The 16,301-nt window shown below is 34.9% G+C and overlaps 2 protein-coding genes across 2 annotated transcripts; both read right to left on the reverse strand.

Moving 5' to 3' along the window:
• Positions 1–3,436: 3,436 nt before the first annotated feature.
• On the reverse strand, positions 3,437–11,877 carry LOC18050738 (26S proteasome non-ATPase regulatory subunit 2 homolog A). The gene is made up of 25 exons (XM_006446628.2): positions 11,521–11,877; positions 11,125–11,225; positions 10,754–10,874; positions 10,610–10,669; positions 10,263–10,330; positions 9,544–9,586; positions 9,093–9,158; positions 8,857–8,895; positions 8,681–8,763; positions 8,307–8,421; positions 8,056–8,130; positions 7,638–7,796; positions 7,118–7,225; positions 6,932–7,036; positions 6,709–6,849; positions 6,509–6,613; positions 5,967–6,188; positions 5,647–5,760; positions 5,357–5,572; positions 4,881–4,940; positions 4,675–4,788; positions 4,504–4,589; positions 4,246–4,354; positions 3,966–4,144; positions 3,437–3,886 (listed from the first exon to the last, which is right to left on the reverse strand). The coding sequence occupies exons 1-25, from the start codon at positions 11,629–11,631 to the stop codon at positions 3,811–3,813; spliced, it is 2,676 nt and encodes an 891-aa protein (XP_006446691.1). The 5' UTR covers positions 11,632–11,877; the 3' UTR covers positions 3,437–3,810.
• Positions 11,878–12,661: 784 nt separating this feature from the next.
• On the reverse strand, positions 12,662–13,938 carry LOC18050739 (protein E6). The gene has a single exon (XM_006446630.2). It carries the CDS (start codon positions 13,863–13,865, stop codon positions 12,963–12,965), a length of 903 nt encoding a protein of 300 aa, XP_006446693.1. The 5' UTR covers positions 13,866–13,938; the 3' UTR covers positions 12,662–12,962.
• Between the last annotated feature and the right edge of the window lie 2,363 nt (positions 13,939–16,301).

A 16,301-nucleotide genomic window follows, 5' to 3' on the forward strand; every position in this document is an offset into this window, starting at 1 on the left:
CTTTCCGAACCAACAATGCACGGTCTTGATAATATGCTGTACCGGCACTAAACTCACTAATTATAGCAAAACGAAATAATATGTGATGGTTGCATTGGACTTGTTGAAACAATTGCGCACAGCCCCTGGGATGTTTTTTTCTGAGAGAAGTCCGAAAGTTGAACATCTGCCATAATGCAAAGTTGAATAGGCACACTTCTATCAAAATGATTGGATCACAAACTAAGAAAAATTAAACCGGGCAGAATCTCTATTCCCTTGTGCAACTAGACATGTTGAGATAAAGCTCTCGAAGCTGGCCGGTGAGATTGTTTCTTAGTTGTGATTTACAAGAAGAGGGGAAACTGTGTCCATTTGTGCACAGCTATGTAAAATATCACATCCTCATTGGAATAAGAGTAATGCTGAGTTACCAACATTTGAGTCTCAATTTAAAGTGTCACTAATTTATTTGTCAGTAATTTTTATATTTTATAAATTGTTATTCTATCAACCAATAGATGATATCACATTAGTTGGAACTCAAATATTGGGATCATTAAGAACATCTCCAAAAGCTCTTTAAAGAATATTTTATTATTTATTTGAAGAGCCACGTCATTATTTAAGACTTTAAAAGACACTTCAATTAAGATTCTTCAAATAAAAAATGATTCTCTCTTTTCAAATTTGCAGAGTTGCTTTCTCCCTCTTCAATTTATATTTTATTACTTTTTATTGAAGAGAGAGATAAATGTTTTAATTATCATTTATTTTTCCTTTGAAAAAAATATTTATTTGATTAAAATAATATTAATTTATTTCTATTTGAATAGCCTTTTGGAGAATACATATTTTTTCACTTTCTTTTTTATCACATAAGTAAGCAAATAGATATTAGAAGAGTAAAATTAACAGAACTTTTTGGAGATACTTTAATATTATTCTTAGAAGTTAAATCTTAATCACACATTAATAATAACTTACTGATAGTACAAAATTTTTAAAAATACAAGAGAGCTCAAATTAAGAGAATATAATATTATTTTAGGTTTCTTACAATATTTCTACTGTATTATTTTAAGTCTTTTATAGTATTTTTAGATTGTTTATCATAGAGAGTCAAGAGTAATGTGCATTAAAATTCTTGTGCAACCTTTACATCCTTATATTGAATATCTTAATCCAATAATACATGGATTTTGAGGCATGCAATCTCATAAAGCACAAAATGAGAAAACAAATTTGATATATGGCTCTTGCTCTTCAACTTGACTTGGGGCGAATTTAGGATTGTAATAGTTGATCAAATAATTTAATTTTACTGGATAGATATAATTAAAAATAATAATTTTAGTGTTTGACAAACTTTATTTTTACAATCGCTAAGTCTGAAAGCAGAGTATATAAATCTAATAAATATTATTATAGAAGTACTATTTTATTTTATATTGACTATTTGGGGAGAAGTTATAGTGCAAATATGGTCTAATGGTATGATGACAAGTGGCAAAAGAGTCAAACTTGAAGCCAGGATTGCTCGACGGAGAGTGGCAGAATAGCTCAGACAAGTCGAGAGATGAACTCCTGGAGGAAAGGGTTGTTTTGTCCAAAAAGTATGAAATGTAGGGGCAAAAATGGAACCCACATTTCTTGTGATTGAGGCCACACGTGAAATGAGCATGCCACCATAGGAGAAATAAAAAAATTATCTTACTTTTGCTCAATACAAGCGACCAATAAAAGAAAAGATTCCTGCAGTGGTCTAAAATCAACAGAACCACTAGCTGGAGAAAATGCCACGTGTAAGAGGCAAGGGGCAAAGGGGGAATGATGGTTTTGTTGCCTCCTTTGCATATACATATCACCAATCTTGGGACCACAAATATAATCTCCAAAATGCCCCACATAAAGAAGGGCAGCCAATCAACAATAGCCGCGTGTCCGATATTACCAAAATACGTTCAAGCACACTCTAATAAATCTCAAGATTTCCTTCAAAAATAAAAATTTCTTCCTCACTCAAAAAAAGGAGCCTCATCTTCTTCTTCCTAAAGCAAAAACGCCATTGTTAAACCTTCAAAGCTCGTTTAACCTTGAGACTATTATTTTATTGTTCAAAATCTTACTTGAGAGGAGGATAACTCTCTCCTTTGCTCTATCCAAGTCCAGGCCTTCTTTTCTAGATTTGATTTTTTAAGAGGCTTCTTCATCTACTTTTTCCTTCATTTTTAGGGTTTCTTTCTTTATTTCTACACCTCTATAGAAGATCTTAACTACCTCATCTCTCAAATAAGCTCTTCCATTATTATTCTCTTAGAAAACTCTCAAATATCCATAAGACTACATATTTCTTGTGTTATTATCCACTATAAACAACCTTTAATAAGATTTTGTTGATATTGTAAAGTAAATTATGTAATACTTCATTTATATAGTGGAGTGAAGATGAATTGCTCCCGTAAATGTAGGTCAAAAGATCGAAACACGTAAAATCTTATGTGTTCTTTATGGTTAAGCTTATTTTCTCCTTACTATAATGGTTTTGTTGCCCAAAATTGCATTTCCTTTAAGAGTTTGCTTGAGTTACACCACGAGCCTCAAATAAGCTCTCTGAAGTCATCCTCAAGATCACCAAAGCTATGCACGGAGCTCTTTTGAGCTCCCCATATCATCTCCATAAATTAATCCCACAGACCTCTCCATATTATTTTAAACTTAGAACACCTCAATTCACCTCCCAAGACACATCAGTTCACCTTCAAATTACTTCAGCTCACCTCCCAAATCACCTCAATTCACCTCTCAGATCACCTCAACTATTCCTCTTACCCTAATCATAAAAAATAGACACATAAACCCTAATCTTTGCTAGCCTAATCTCCCCCTAAAAATAATAAATTTATTTATTTTGATTAGATTTGACCTGGATCCGATAAAAAGCATCGCTTATTGGTTCGAATCACATCTTAGCAAAAATTCAATTAGAACACTAACCAATGACGTTTCATTCTATAATGACCAATAAAGACATAAGCCTAAATAATCTCTCACTTAAATATTAAAATTTATGAAAAAATAATTATCTTTTAACAAAAATTTTAAGACTATAATAGTAATTACAAATATATATATATATACAATAACTTATTTAATAAGCTACATATTGAAAGTAATATGTTTTTGGGTAAAAGTGACTATCGAAATGAAAAAAAAAATGAAATAACTAATTTTTAAATAATTTACTAAACACTACTTTTATCAAAACTTATCACGCCATAAAACAAAACATTACCGGCTGTGTAAAAATTTGATAATGCTGTTCGCCCAGGGCGAACATTGACATATCCCAAAAGAAAATTTATACAGCAATGCAAGTTGAAATTAGGGTGGCAACCGGTAAGTGAAAAATCTTCGTCAAGCATGGCTTTTAAGATGGGGGAAGCTACAAGAACACTCAATGTAATCTGACGATCTCACTATTTTCTATTAAAACCAAAGAGGAATAAAGTTGAGCATATCTAATTTACACATTGAAATTAAGATGAATATTTCCAAGTGCATACCCAAAAAACAACTCAAGAAAGCATGTAGAACAGTAGTCTTGGCAAATTTGCTCTCTTCGTGTAGTCCAGAAGTGGCCTTTAATCATTCTCAATTTACTGTGATCGCCTAAGTTGATCTCAACCTGCCAGCTTCGCAGACAAACTAAATATTTGTTATGGGTCCTAAGTTGCTCTCATTAAACTTGAAACCCATAATAAAGCTGGTATGATGATGACAAACACTTCAATAAATGAACTCCCTTTGCCCTGGGGTGGGGTGACAAAACTAGTGATCCTCTCTATAGTCTGGGTTCTCTTTCAAGATGACAAAGCCTTCAAGAATCGGCGAAAGAGGGATATATCTGCAAGGAAACAAAAAAGACTTAGAGACTAGTAGAACATTGGTTAAATATTAAGAAAGTTTAAAGTAGAATATCTGACTTCTCAGTAGCCAACTCTGCTCTATCACCAGCAGCCAGAAGAACTGGGGTTGAGTGTGTCTGGAAACCAGTGATGGTCTTGGGCCGACCTGCCTGGCCAACAACATCAACTGCCTGACCCACCCGAACAGGAACAGACAGGGGTTTGAGATTCTCATCTACAGTCAGTAACATTCTTGGCTGCCATAGAGGAAAATAAATAAAAATGAGAACCCCAAAAAGAATAGATAGCCAGTACAATTAAACATGCAACATGGTATAGAGACTTATGACAAACTAACCTGCATTGCCAAGACAAGGAAGTATAGAACATAATGATATTTCCCCACGATGACTGCCTTCATGTCTAGACATGCAAAGAGAGTGGTAACTACACCAGCAAGAGCAGTCCTGTATTGGAAAGAAAATAATCATATTACTTTCACTGACAGAAAACAAAAAACAGGGAATACGCATTAGTGGCATCTTAACCACTCATTCAGTTAAAATGGCAACTATTTCGGATGGTATAAATTTTAACAGGAAGAAGATATACTCACGGTGATAGCAAGAAGCGATCAGAATGGTATGGGTTAAGGGTCAAGAGACCCTTTCCCATGTGCACTAATCCTTGAGCAATTCGGACCTGGAAAACGCCAGATAGTCATTAATCAATCTCCAACAAATACCCAAGGAAAATAAGATTAAGACAAAAATCAACTGAAGATTACACAAAACAGAAGATTGGCATCTTTGTAGTAGTAGCTTGAGAGATTGCGAAGCATGCCAGCTATTCTAGCATTGTTGGTTCCCGACCCTATCAAACCCAATGATATAACTGCAGCCTGGCACATTTAAACAATTAATTAAGCACATATATTTTAGCAGATGAAATAACTACAAATTTTAATGTATAAAATTGATTTTGACATCCTACCATAGCTACTTCTGAATCAGTATCATGGCTTAGCCGGCTTAATGTGTCCATAACATTAACCTGGAAAAGGTACCCAACAAACAAATCAGTGAGACGGGAAACGTAGAAAAAGAAAATCCAATAGGCTAAAGAACTCTCACTTCAAATCTTCACAAAGTGCTCTGTCAATTCTGAAATGGTTTCCTGACATTTCAGGGGTGCAACTAAAGCGGGACGGCAATTAACATCAAAATTCAAGAGGCACTTTAATTCTGTTATGTTTTGAAGAGTTCTCTCAAACATAAGTCGATTGCATGAGTAACTGAGCTCCTAATCCAACCCCAATGCATGCATTCCACAACTATTATATCAAGTCCGTTTAGATTTGCAAATTTCATCTCTTGGCAAAGAGAAGCATGTACTAGAGGATTATAATACAACCAACCAACCAACCAACTCAACCAGGCAGCTCCTTACTACTAATGAAATTTTGTTACCTTTGGGTTTGATATACATAGGAGACCAAGAGCCAACGGAACTGCACGACGAATGTTCTGCTCTCCATACTGCAAAAGGTGCTCTAATGATCGAATTGCCATCTCAAGACCCAATTCTTCAGCCATAGCTACCATAGCAATTCCAAGCACAGCAGGTCCTTGGTAGGCTTCACCTTTCTCATGATGTTGTGCACAATGACCCAAAAGGTTTTGAACCTGCAAGGACAAAGAGTCAGTTACTAATTTCTAACAGATACATCAAAAATCAATTAAATTGCCTTAATTAGAACCTTGAGGACATTCCCAGTTCCAGCATATGCACAGGAAAGCAGTGTCATATCACAATATTTCCTGATCTTTTCATTGAATGTCTTCGAGACTTCTGCTGTGGCCTCCACGCTTTCCTGTTGGCCACCAAAAACAAGATTGCAAAAACATTCACAATTAAAGAAATATAAGAGCCTCATACTCATACAGTGGACCATATCCTTACCCAAGACTATAACAAACATTTTCATACAGAATAGTGTAGGGAGTGTGATTCGGGGTAAAGCAAGAACATTGTAATGGATACCTCAAAAGCAAACCAGCACCGGTGGTTTAGGTTTACCTGCTTTCCAAGGTAAAGAAGACCAAGACCAAGAGGTATAAGTCGGGTGAGCGGCTCCCCCAATTCTGACTCACTTCGGTCCATCAAAGCAAATATGATCGCCTGTGCGACCTCTTCGTTGCAGGAACCCACATATATCAAACCCAATGAGATAGCACTGAAAGCAATCACGTCAAGGGGGCTTTTTGCATCATTAAGTATGGTAGACAATTTATGTCGTATCTGTCAAATCATAGTAGGTAAGTTAGTTTTCGGGAAGTACCATATATCACACTTCAGAACTGCAAAACAGTTTACAATGTATTTGTCAAATAATTGTACTAGCTGGAAATATATCACGCATCAAACTGCACTGCCATCAAAACCCCAAATGATTTAAGTAAATCAAATTTCAGAGACAAGTGAAAAATGAGGACTGATGTTAAAATTTAAACCATCATCGTTCAGTCAAGCATTGTAAAAGGGGGAGTCCATGTTCTCATGAAGAAAATAGAAGCCGCAGACTCTCAGATTTATTAGAAACAGAATGCAAGATGTCTCACCTGGTCATTCTGAGTACCGGCGTATGAAATTCCCAGGCCCATTATAGCACCAATTCGGATACATGCATCTTCTCTGCCGACATACTCACTTAGAAGTGCCAATGCCTGAGGCAAGAAATTGAGTAAGATAAACAATTCAAAACCCACGTCTGCACTACATCAACAAAACGTAAACCAAAAGAAGAGAAAAGTTCACTCACTGGATCACAATCATTCCTAATCCCACAGTTGACGATCCCAACTCCTAATAGCGCTCCAGCAATCACGTGATTATCAGTGCTATGGAAATACTTGTCAATTTGGGCAAGCCCAGAATCAACATCCCATAGTAAAATCATACCCTGGCACAATGAATGTCAATGAGAATCTGACATGGTAGTTGATATCATAACAAACAAACACAGTATTAAAAGGTCTGCATACCAGACTTGCTGCTGCACTCATCTTCCCGTGTTCTTTATTCTTAAAAAGCCAGTTCCCTGAAGAACCACCGCTTGAAGCATCTGATGGAACAGTCATTAACTTATCCTGCCAAAGGAATAACAACAGTTATCAACATAAGCCACATCCTCACAGCATGCCCAATTATTAAACTTGAAAAAATATTACCTGACCAAAACCAGCATTTACAAATGCATTCACAAATGTAGCAGCCAAGTTCTGCCTGGCTGAATCAACACTTGCACCAGCACTAGCCCGCCCATCTAACAAGTGCGCCTAACAAAATCCAAACAAGCGAATGATGAAATCAGACAGGAAAATCAGACAAAACGAAACACATTAATTTAATCACAAATTGCACATAGCAGGAGCTAGCTTATAACTCTGCTGCATGCACAGAACTACGCCACTATTTAGCATTTTAGAAGAAAATGCCAACAAGTTAGCATGAACACTTTGTCAACAAACACAATGATGACAACAAGTACCAAACGAACCAGCAATAATGACCCTCTCATGCTATGGAAAACCACCATATTGCTAGAAACCAAAGTATCATAAATGAAAACTTAATATCGAGACATAGATCCGCCCACAGTAAGAAACATATCAGATGCTTTTAAGTTATAACTTTAGCAACAAAAGGAAATATATATATATATATATATCACATCCAACTCTGACAAACCTTGTAAATATCTTCAGGAGATTTTGGTTCCATGACCTCTATATCACGAGCAAGGGTAAGGTAACCTTCACTTAGTTTCACGTTGTTGACGATATCCTGCAGCGCATATCTGTCATCATCATCAGGAACCATATCATCATCAAGCTCCAGCGTTATACCCTGTATGGAAAAAGTGGCAGAAAGCAAATTAGAACAAAGGATCATCAACTTCCTAGTCTAAATTGCCACGGGCCTCACTCAATTTTCCTTAAGCGAATGAATTTTCAAGCTCAGCAATCTATTTCCATACTGAAAGTAATTCAACTGCAAGTACTTCACTCATTCCCAGGGGAAACAACAGTGTTGGGGGACGGGGGGGAATGTGCGATAGAAGATAGAGTATGTGCCTGTGATGCACAGGCATGATTATAAGACTTACATGTCGAGCAAGTATGTAACAGAATTGCTTCTTCCGCAACAGATCATCGCAAGATGTAAAGATTTGCTTCACATACTGCATACAAAATCAAAAGAAAGTTAGAAAAACCACACCTTTAACCTATTTCATCAAGTAGAGATGAATGCTGAAACACCTATCACCACATCCAGGTCAAAAGAATTTTTCAAAGTTCAAATATAAAAAGATAATTTCAGAAAAAATAAGTTTCTCCAAGTTCGTAAAGTACAAACCTGCATGTTATCAAGGAATAATGCAATCTGAAGTGCATTTGGAAATTCTTCAAATTTGAGATAGATCATGTATGCAATATCAAGAACTAACATGTCGTCTGGCCCAGGCAGGTATCTGCAATAGATTGAAACGTGAATGTCAGCATGACACTTCTGAAACTCTTTTTTAAAATTTGATTGGATCACAATTTTACAGATTTGAGGTCTCTAATGGGGATGATAAAATATTATAAGAATATTCATGAAAAAAAATTTAACATAAAAAAAGAATTAAATCCACGAAAAGAGAAGCTATTTTGGATAACTTTCTGAAACTGATTTCACGTCTGTTATAGGTGATGATACACTGAGAATATATACACCCAAAATCTTACTTTGCTGCACTGGTGAGGTATAGACAAGTCCTCTTAAAATTTGTAGCATCCACATGTTCAACCAACAGATCAAGGTCTTCGACCTGGTATTAGCAAAACATCACATGTTCTGATACATCATAAATGATTAAATTCACTGCAAGGGGGAATAAAGATAACTAAAAACAGCACGGTACCTCCATCAACAAATCAACAGCTTCAGGTTCAGCATTGTGCTGCAGTGCAATACAAGACAATTAGAATCGATCAACCAGCTTCTTTCATAGATGTCGCTAATTCCTATATTGTAGCATGTTTTTCTATTTTTGCAATATGGTTTCCAGTGGCTCTCACCAAGGTAACAGAATAAAATAAAATTTCTACTTTTGGTATATCAATGTTAGACCCAACAAAATCTTGAATTCAATCAAACCTTCATGTGGAAAGCAACAATTTCTTGAACAAGTTCCATTAAGTCGTCAATTGAGGCCTCATCAGTCTGCAATGGCACATGGGGAAAAAAGATAGACACGATTAGACATCAGAATTTAATATAATTAGAAGTTACTACAACTCCAAGTGAAAGAACCATATAATTAGAAGTTACTACAATCTAAGCGAACAAACTCTTGAACGAATAGTCCAGCATAGTAAGCACATCACCCAATGAAAATATTTAAAATCAGAGAGAGAGAATGCATATATTAATTGATTAACTATTAACAGCCAATTACTTCATACTGATTAAACATGAACAAAATTAAGTTAACATACTTACTGGATAACATAATGACATTCAGAATACAACAAACTTGAAACAAAGTATCAGATGCCTGAACCTGAAGACACTAAATATTATACCAAAAGAGAAGTAGAGTTCCAACCTGTCGCTTTGCATACTCTTGTGCAATTTCTCCAGCCAAATTCCTAATTCAAACAAATAAAACAGAAGTGAGTGTAGGAATGATTCATATGTATCTTCTAAATGCTGTTTGGTATGTACTAACAACAAACTAGGCCCTAACCCTAAGAGACACTGGTAAGAGACACAAGAAGAAGAAATGACACATAAGATGATGGATAAAGAATGAGGACACGTGCAAAACCAGCATTCTTTATGCATCACACTAGATCATTTAACCATGACAAGAGTACAGTGCGCTGCCTGACAAAGTCCAAACACATAAGGGTAAAACAAACAAGTATTGCAAAAGATAATTACATAACGTCTCAATAACATACATTGCTTACCAAAGATAAATTCTATATGACAAGAATCAATGAATGTACCCTAAAACACAACTTTTCCCTAAAATAACTCCTGTCATCCATCGACTATCAGTCCAAAGAGTAAAACTAGATATCCTTGTTATAGAACTATATCTTATTAGTTTCCAATACGAAAATCACCATATTGAAACTCCCAAAAGATAAAAAATCTCAGGTGGATACACAATTAATGCAAGTCCCTAATCATGATGACAATGGTCAGATTGTAAAACATCAACTAAGCTTGACCAGATATAACATGAAAAACTGATACCAGCATGCTACTCTAGAACAACAGTCGACACTGAATACATCTTAATTGGATGATACTCACCTGACATATTCATGACCCCATGAACCAATATCACCTTCCGAGCCCAACAATCTGTACTTCAAGCTCTCCTGAAAAAGTTATCAAATGAGATTGATATATTGTTAACTCCTGTGTGAAGAGAGAATATTCACATGCAAGAGTTACAGCAAAACAAATGCAATGGCACGCCTAGTGAACATCCTACTCCAACAATATGCATGTGGAGTATATAAGCACCCACCACATACGTTAAATACCACCAAACAGTGGGATTATAGTGAAGATGATACTTTAATGAACGTCCCGAACAAAATACAAATGATTTAAAAGACAAAATATTTCTTAAATATTAACCTAAGGAGCCTTACCCGTTCTCCCTCAGCTGACATGGTCAGTGCCAAAACAGAAAGGATATCTGCCATGTATTTCTGCATTTAAAAGGAAATAACTCACATTAACCATGACAGATGGGAATCATAAAAGAAGACACTCAATTAACAGGCAGGTAATACCTTCAAATCTGAATCTAGCATTGTTTCATAATATGCTTTTAAAGTTCCATAATGAGGTCGAAGAAACTTTAATGGCTTTGGAACTGAAGTCATGGAGCTTGTTGAGGTTCGAATTTCCGTCCTATTAGAAAACATTTCGAGTAATGTCAGACCACACTAGAAGCAAATTCAACTTCTGACCAATCAATGATGCTACTTATAAGAACCATAATTAGCAAAATTTTAAAACAAAGTGTCAAATTTTAAGAGTGAAAGGAAGAAAAGAAAACATATAAGTAAATTTCGAGTTAAAAACATCTATATCTTATTTGGAGTTCATGGCCTACTTAATTCACCACAACAAATAATGAACTCAGAAGTTACTAAATTACCTCATACTCTCAAGAGCAACCTTCTGCAATCCGGGATCAGGATCCTGCACCCTTTCCACATACAGCTCCAATTGCTGCTTCAACGCCAAATCCTCCTCTGACTGCAAGTAAAATTTTGTCCAATATCATTAGCAAAATATTTCTCCTACGATAAATCAACACTAAAACAATCCAATATTAAATTTAGAACCAACCCAAACTCTGATATTAAAAAATAGAAATAAAAAATATCTATACAAATAAAGTGTTTCAACTAGATTATGGAATTCATCCTTTTCTTAAATACTGTCCATCTATTTTCTCAGCAACCAAACATAACATTAACATAACACAAAAAAATTACTTTCTTCTACATTCTACGTGACCAAACAAGGAGCAAAACAAGAAGAAGCCCACCAGATCCTCATCCTTCTTATCGTCCTTCTTCTTGGGATCCTTGGCCGGAACCTTGACGGAGGCCTCATCTTTGGTTCCGCTGCCACTGGCGCTGTTTGGATCCGGAGCCATGCTTAGCAGTGAATAAGAGAAAACCCTAGGGCGGAACAAAAATGTCAAGTGACAAAAACCCTAGCTTGGGGGCAGGGATAGGATTGTCGAATAGCGGAATTGGAGGTAGAGAGATTGGAATTAACGGCCGAGGAGTTTGTTTTGAAATAATGAACAATAAGTAAGCTCGATTTCCGATTTTCCAATTTCCTCCAGAAGAAGCAAGGTTCTAATTGAGCTGCTGATAGCAGTGAAAAGGTTTTGTTGTGGTCGGTTTTTTCAGAATACAAGTGTTGACCCCTCCGTCAAGAAAACCCGAAAATTGATATGGGCCTGAGGCCCATTTGGGAATGTAAAATTGGCCCAAATTATTTATTCTTTTTGACATCTTTTTGGGCTTCCGTTAGCAATTTGTACACTGCTTTTAGTAAAAATCTAGATCCAATCAAAATTAATTGCATTATTTATATATATAAACGATCCATCTTAACAGAAAAATTATTAAGTTATTTGATGTTTGTGATATTAATTAATTTTTTCTTTGGTGTTTTTCTTGTTATTACATTTACAATATCGTAAAAAATTATTTGAATTATGTGTTGTTTGGGACTGATGGTTATTGGGAAAAAAAAAGTTTTTACAATCAAATCTTATCCCCTGTTATAAAACATAATACCCTTGATTAATTAATTGTCATTCAAAAGATTTCAAATAATTCTAGGATTGCGTCATTTGGATTCCGATTGATGTAATATTTATCTATTAGATGATTAATAGTAATTTTATTAGTTATGAAATTATGTAGATAAGTAACATATATAAATGGGATATAAACTGAAATCCAATTATACTCTTACAGTGATCCCTAGCATTTGAAAGATTATCCGGTCGTCACAATGGAAATAAGTATTGCATTCCTCACTGAAGGATTGAGAGCTTGAAATCAAATGATCAATTACATTCTTCAATTAAACTTGTTTGAATTTTAAATTTCACTTGAAGCTAGAATACTGATTATTTAACTTGACCAATGATTTTATATATTCCCAATTGACATTACTTTAATTATATAATCAGTACCTCTGATTCAAGACTTCCATGACTATGGCTCTGAAAATTACAAGCAATTTGGTGATCAAGTGCTAGGCAACAAATGAGTTTTCGGCCAAAATGCAAAAGTAAAATCCCTTCTGATTTGCAGAGGATAAAGAAGAGGTGCAAATACAAGAAAAGGAAAAAAAAAAAACTATGATGTGAATAAACATTCACATAATTTAATCTTCTTTCTAGTGACACTCCCAAATTTTTCCACTTTCATTCTATTTTCTCTGTTTTACAATCATGACTAATGTTCAAGGCACGTACTCCTCTGGGCTCCCTTGGTACTCCTGCTGGTTCTCAAATTGTTCCATGGTGCTGAACTCATTTACATTCTGTGTATTTCCATAGTAACCTCTACTTGTAGTAGTTCCCTTCTCAGATTCAAACCCGGCAGGAAAATTATTGTTCTCATTCTGGACATCATAGTAGTACTTACCATTCTCCAAAAATCTTGTGTCACTCATCCCTTGCTTCTCATTCTCATAGCCATTGGTATTGTAGTAGTTGTTGCCTGTGTAGCCTCTGCTGCTTGTATAGGCATTGTTCTTGTAATTGCTGGCATAAGCGTTGTTGTAGTTGTTGTAGTTGTTGTAGTTGTTGTTGTTGTTGGTATTTTGATAGTTCTGCATAAATCTTGTGTCACTCATCCCTTGCTTCTCGGTCACGTAGCCATTGCTTTTGTAACCGCTGGTGTAGCCATTGTTATTGTGCTTGCTAGTGTAGCCATAGTTGTTGTGGTTGTTGTTTTGGTAGCCTGTCTCATAATTTTCTGAGCTGAGTTCTTCATTAAAGAGAACATTTTCATCAGCCGCAGCGGTCACAGACTCCTTTGTAGGAGGAAATTGGTCAGAGCCACGACCATAAAGACCATATCCACTTCCACTCTCGGCATAAAATGACGCCGGCGCCTCTGCGGGTGCAGGTGCAGGTGCTGGCTCTGCTGCTATTGTTGGCACTGCCTCTGGCGTTGGCGCGGGTGCTAGGGCAGGTGTCGGTGCTAGAGAAATTGTGGACTCAGGAATGACCTTATTCTTGGTGCTAATGTGGGTGAACTTGTAAAAGAACTTGCTCTCTCTAGCTTGAATTTGGACTTGGAGAGAAGAAATGAGCGCAGTGAGGAAGAAAAAAGAGAGGGTTTTTGCCGAGAAAGCCATTAAGAATTAAAATTTGTGTGAAGTGGTGCTGTGTGTCAGTGTGCGCTGAAATGTTATTGTTCTCAAGTTGTTCTTATAAAGAGAGCACTACTATCACTCGCATTCTTTTGATGGCAGGGCAAATTGTGCCGCAGATTAAGGAAAGGGAGAGTGATGTGGGGTAGCAAATAATGAAAATGTGTTGCATGCTCCATGTGCTGTCTTTGAGAATGTCTAATAAGGAGGCACCTAATAATCTTTATTTCTTTTAGTCTAAATTTAGAACAAGCCTAGATAGTCAGTCTCTCGGTCAAAAAGGTTCCATTTTATTTTATAGCAATTGAAAACAGGAGGGGGAGACATGCATCTCTTTTAGACTTTTGCTTTCAGAAAGGGCAATGTGCAATTAAATTGGGACTCCTCAGCAGTTGAGTTAGTTATGCAAAAGGTGAAATAGAGAAAAGTAGGAGGCCGGCCCACTGGCCACCCTCCATTATCGCTTTACTTTGCTGCCTTCACTTCACCAAATGATCTTTACCAGTACCAGTTAATTATGGCTTTTTTGCAGAATCCAATTTTACTTTCCTCGAAGCACTGAAAGAATCCTTAAGTGAAGAGAGGATTTAACAAGAAGCATGTCTCTTTAAATTCATCAATACACAAGGAAACTTCATCAGGAATGAACAATGCCTGGAATTTACTGTGAAAAAATGAACAATGCCTCAATCTTCACCACCCGACCCATTTAAGATGAAAAGATAAATAGTCGCTTAAATTTTTATTTATTTGAACAAAAAAGACAACCCACATGTTAGTCGTTTTAGTTTCTTGGATCACAGTCACGTTCCCTTTCTCTTTCTTTAGATTATTAATGGTTCAATAGGACAATACAGAGCTGTCAAACTCCAGATTAAGAGGTTCGAATTTTCTCTAAGAAAAAAAGATGGTTAAAATTAAAATTTTTTATTATTAAATAAAAGTAATAATCAAATAGCGATAGTGCTCATCTTATACTGATAATCTACGGGTTTTAAGTCACAAAATTCTGTTATATACCACAGCATATAGTCGACACCAATACCCAGTGACCCACTGAATCATCTTCCATCAAACAAACGTACAGAAGCTTTTAGTTTAGATAGTGATTTAACGGACATAATGAGGAATCAGGTACCATGATGAATAATTAAACCAGCAGGCAGCAGGCATGGCTATTGATTGATGCAATCTTGGATTTCTTTAAGTAATGTTGAAGGAATTTTTGGTGTCAGTGAGCGTGATGATCGGCAAGCAATATGTTAATAGAAGATATGAACATAACTTTTGTTAGGGTGGGTAAACTCATTTGACTTCGGATTGCTAATCCCCTCTTCTCCGGAAAATCATAACAAAACGTCCTTTCTGAAAATATCAATTATAACCCTTTTTTTTTAATCTTTTACTTCTTTTAATTAAAAAAAATGATAGATTGTCGCCCGCACTTATTACAATCAGGGGACAAGTTGTAAATTTGGATAGCGTTTATTTTATTTTATTTTTTTGTTTGAAATTTAAGAATTTGAATTTGACTGAATTATGAATAAATTTAAATGCATATATTTTGGTGACATACTTTTTTTAATATGTGAATATAAGTGTTAAGTTATTTGATTTTCAAAAAGAAAATATCTGAAATATGATATTTTTGGCATATATAACCTCATAAATATTAAATTTTTCTTTATTTATTAAACAAGTGACAAGTTATGATAAATTATTTGATTATTAAACAAAATATGACAATGTGTACCTTAATAAATCATGAAAAATAAGATATATATTTAAAATATTATTTTTTTACATTAATCTATGATACTTTGATACTCATAATATTATTTGTAGTATATCATATTGATATTTCTTGTTAACAACGTAAGTGCCTATTCGGTATATCTTATCTAATCGTCATAAGTGCTTATTTAATCTCATAAGTTCTTATCAATTTTTTTTTAATTATTAGGTTTTTTTTAGTAGAGCCTTTAAAAATTAAATAAGTTATTTTGCCTCTACTAGCAAAACCTCAAATTTTGAGCTTTTGGAATTAGAAATTAAGATTTTTTTTAATGTTAAAATATTTGAAGTATCCTCTAGTTATTTAATATTCTTATTTTATTATTTTCATAACATGGCTTTAAAAAAAATTCTTATTAAAATAATTTTATAATTTTTAACAAAAACTCTCATTGACAATCAAACAACTAAAATTTTTTTGGTAAAAGTTTTACTAGCAAAAAGTCTATCAGCCAACCAAGAATTGTTAAATCATTTGAATTGAAAATAATTTATTAAATAAAATTCAAAATCTATTAAAAAAAATAGCTACAAAGAGATAGACCTATTATAAAACACACTCTCCTATAGTCCTATTATGTCTAAACCATATCTGCCATATTTGGTTTGAAGAAATATAAAAAGAGG

Source organism: Citrus clementina, unplaced genomic scaffold (assembly GCF_000493195.1).
Source record: "Citrus clementina cultivar Clemenules unplaced genomic scaffold, Citrus_clementina_v1.0 scaffold_2, whole genome shotgun sequence".
NCBI lineage: Eukaryota > Viridiplantae > Streptophyta > Magnoliopsida > Sapindales > Rutaceae > Citrus > Citrus x clementina.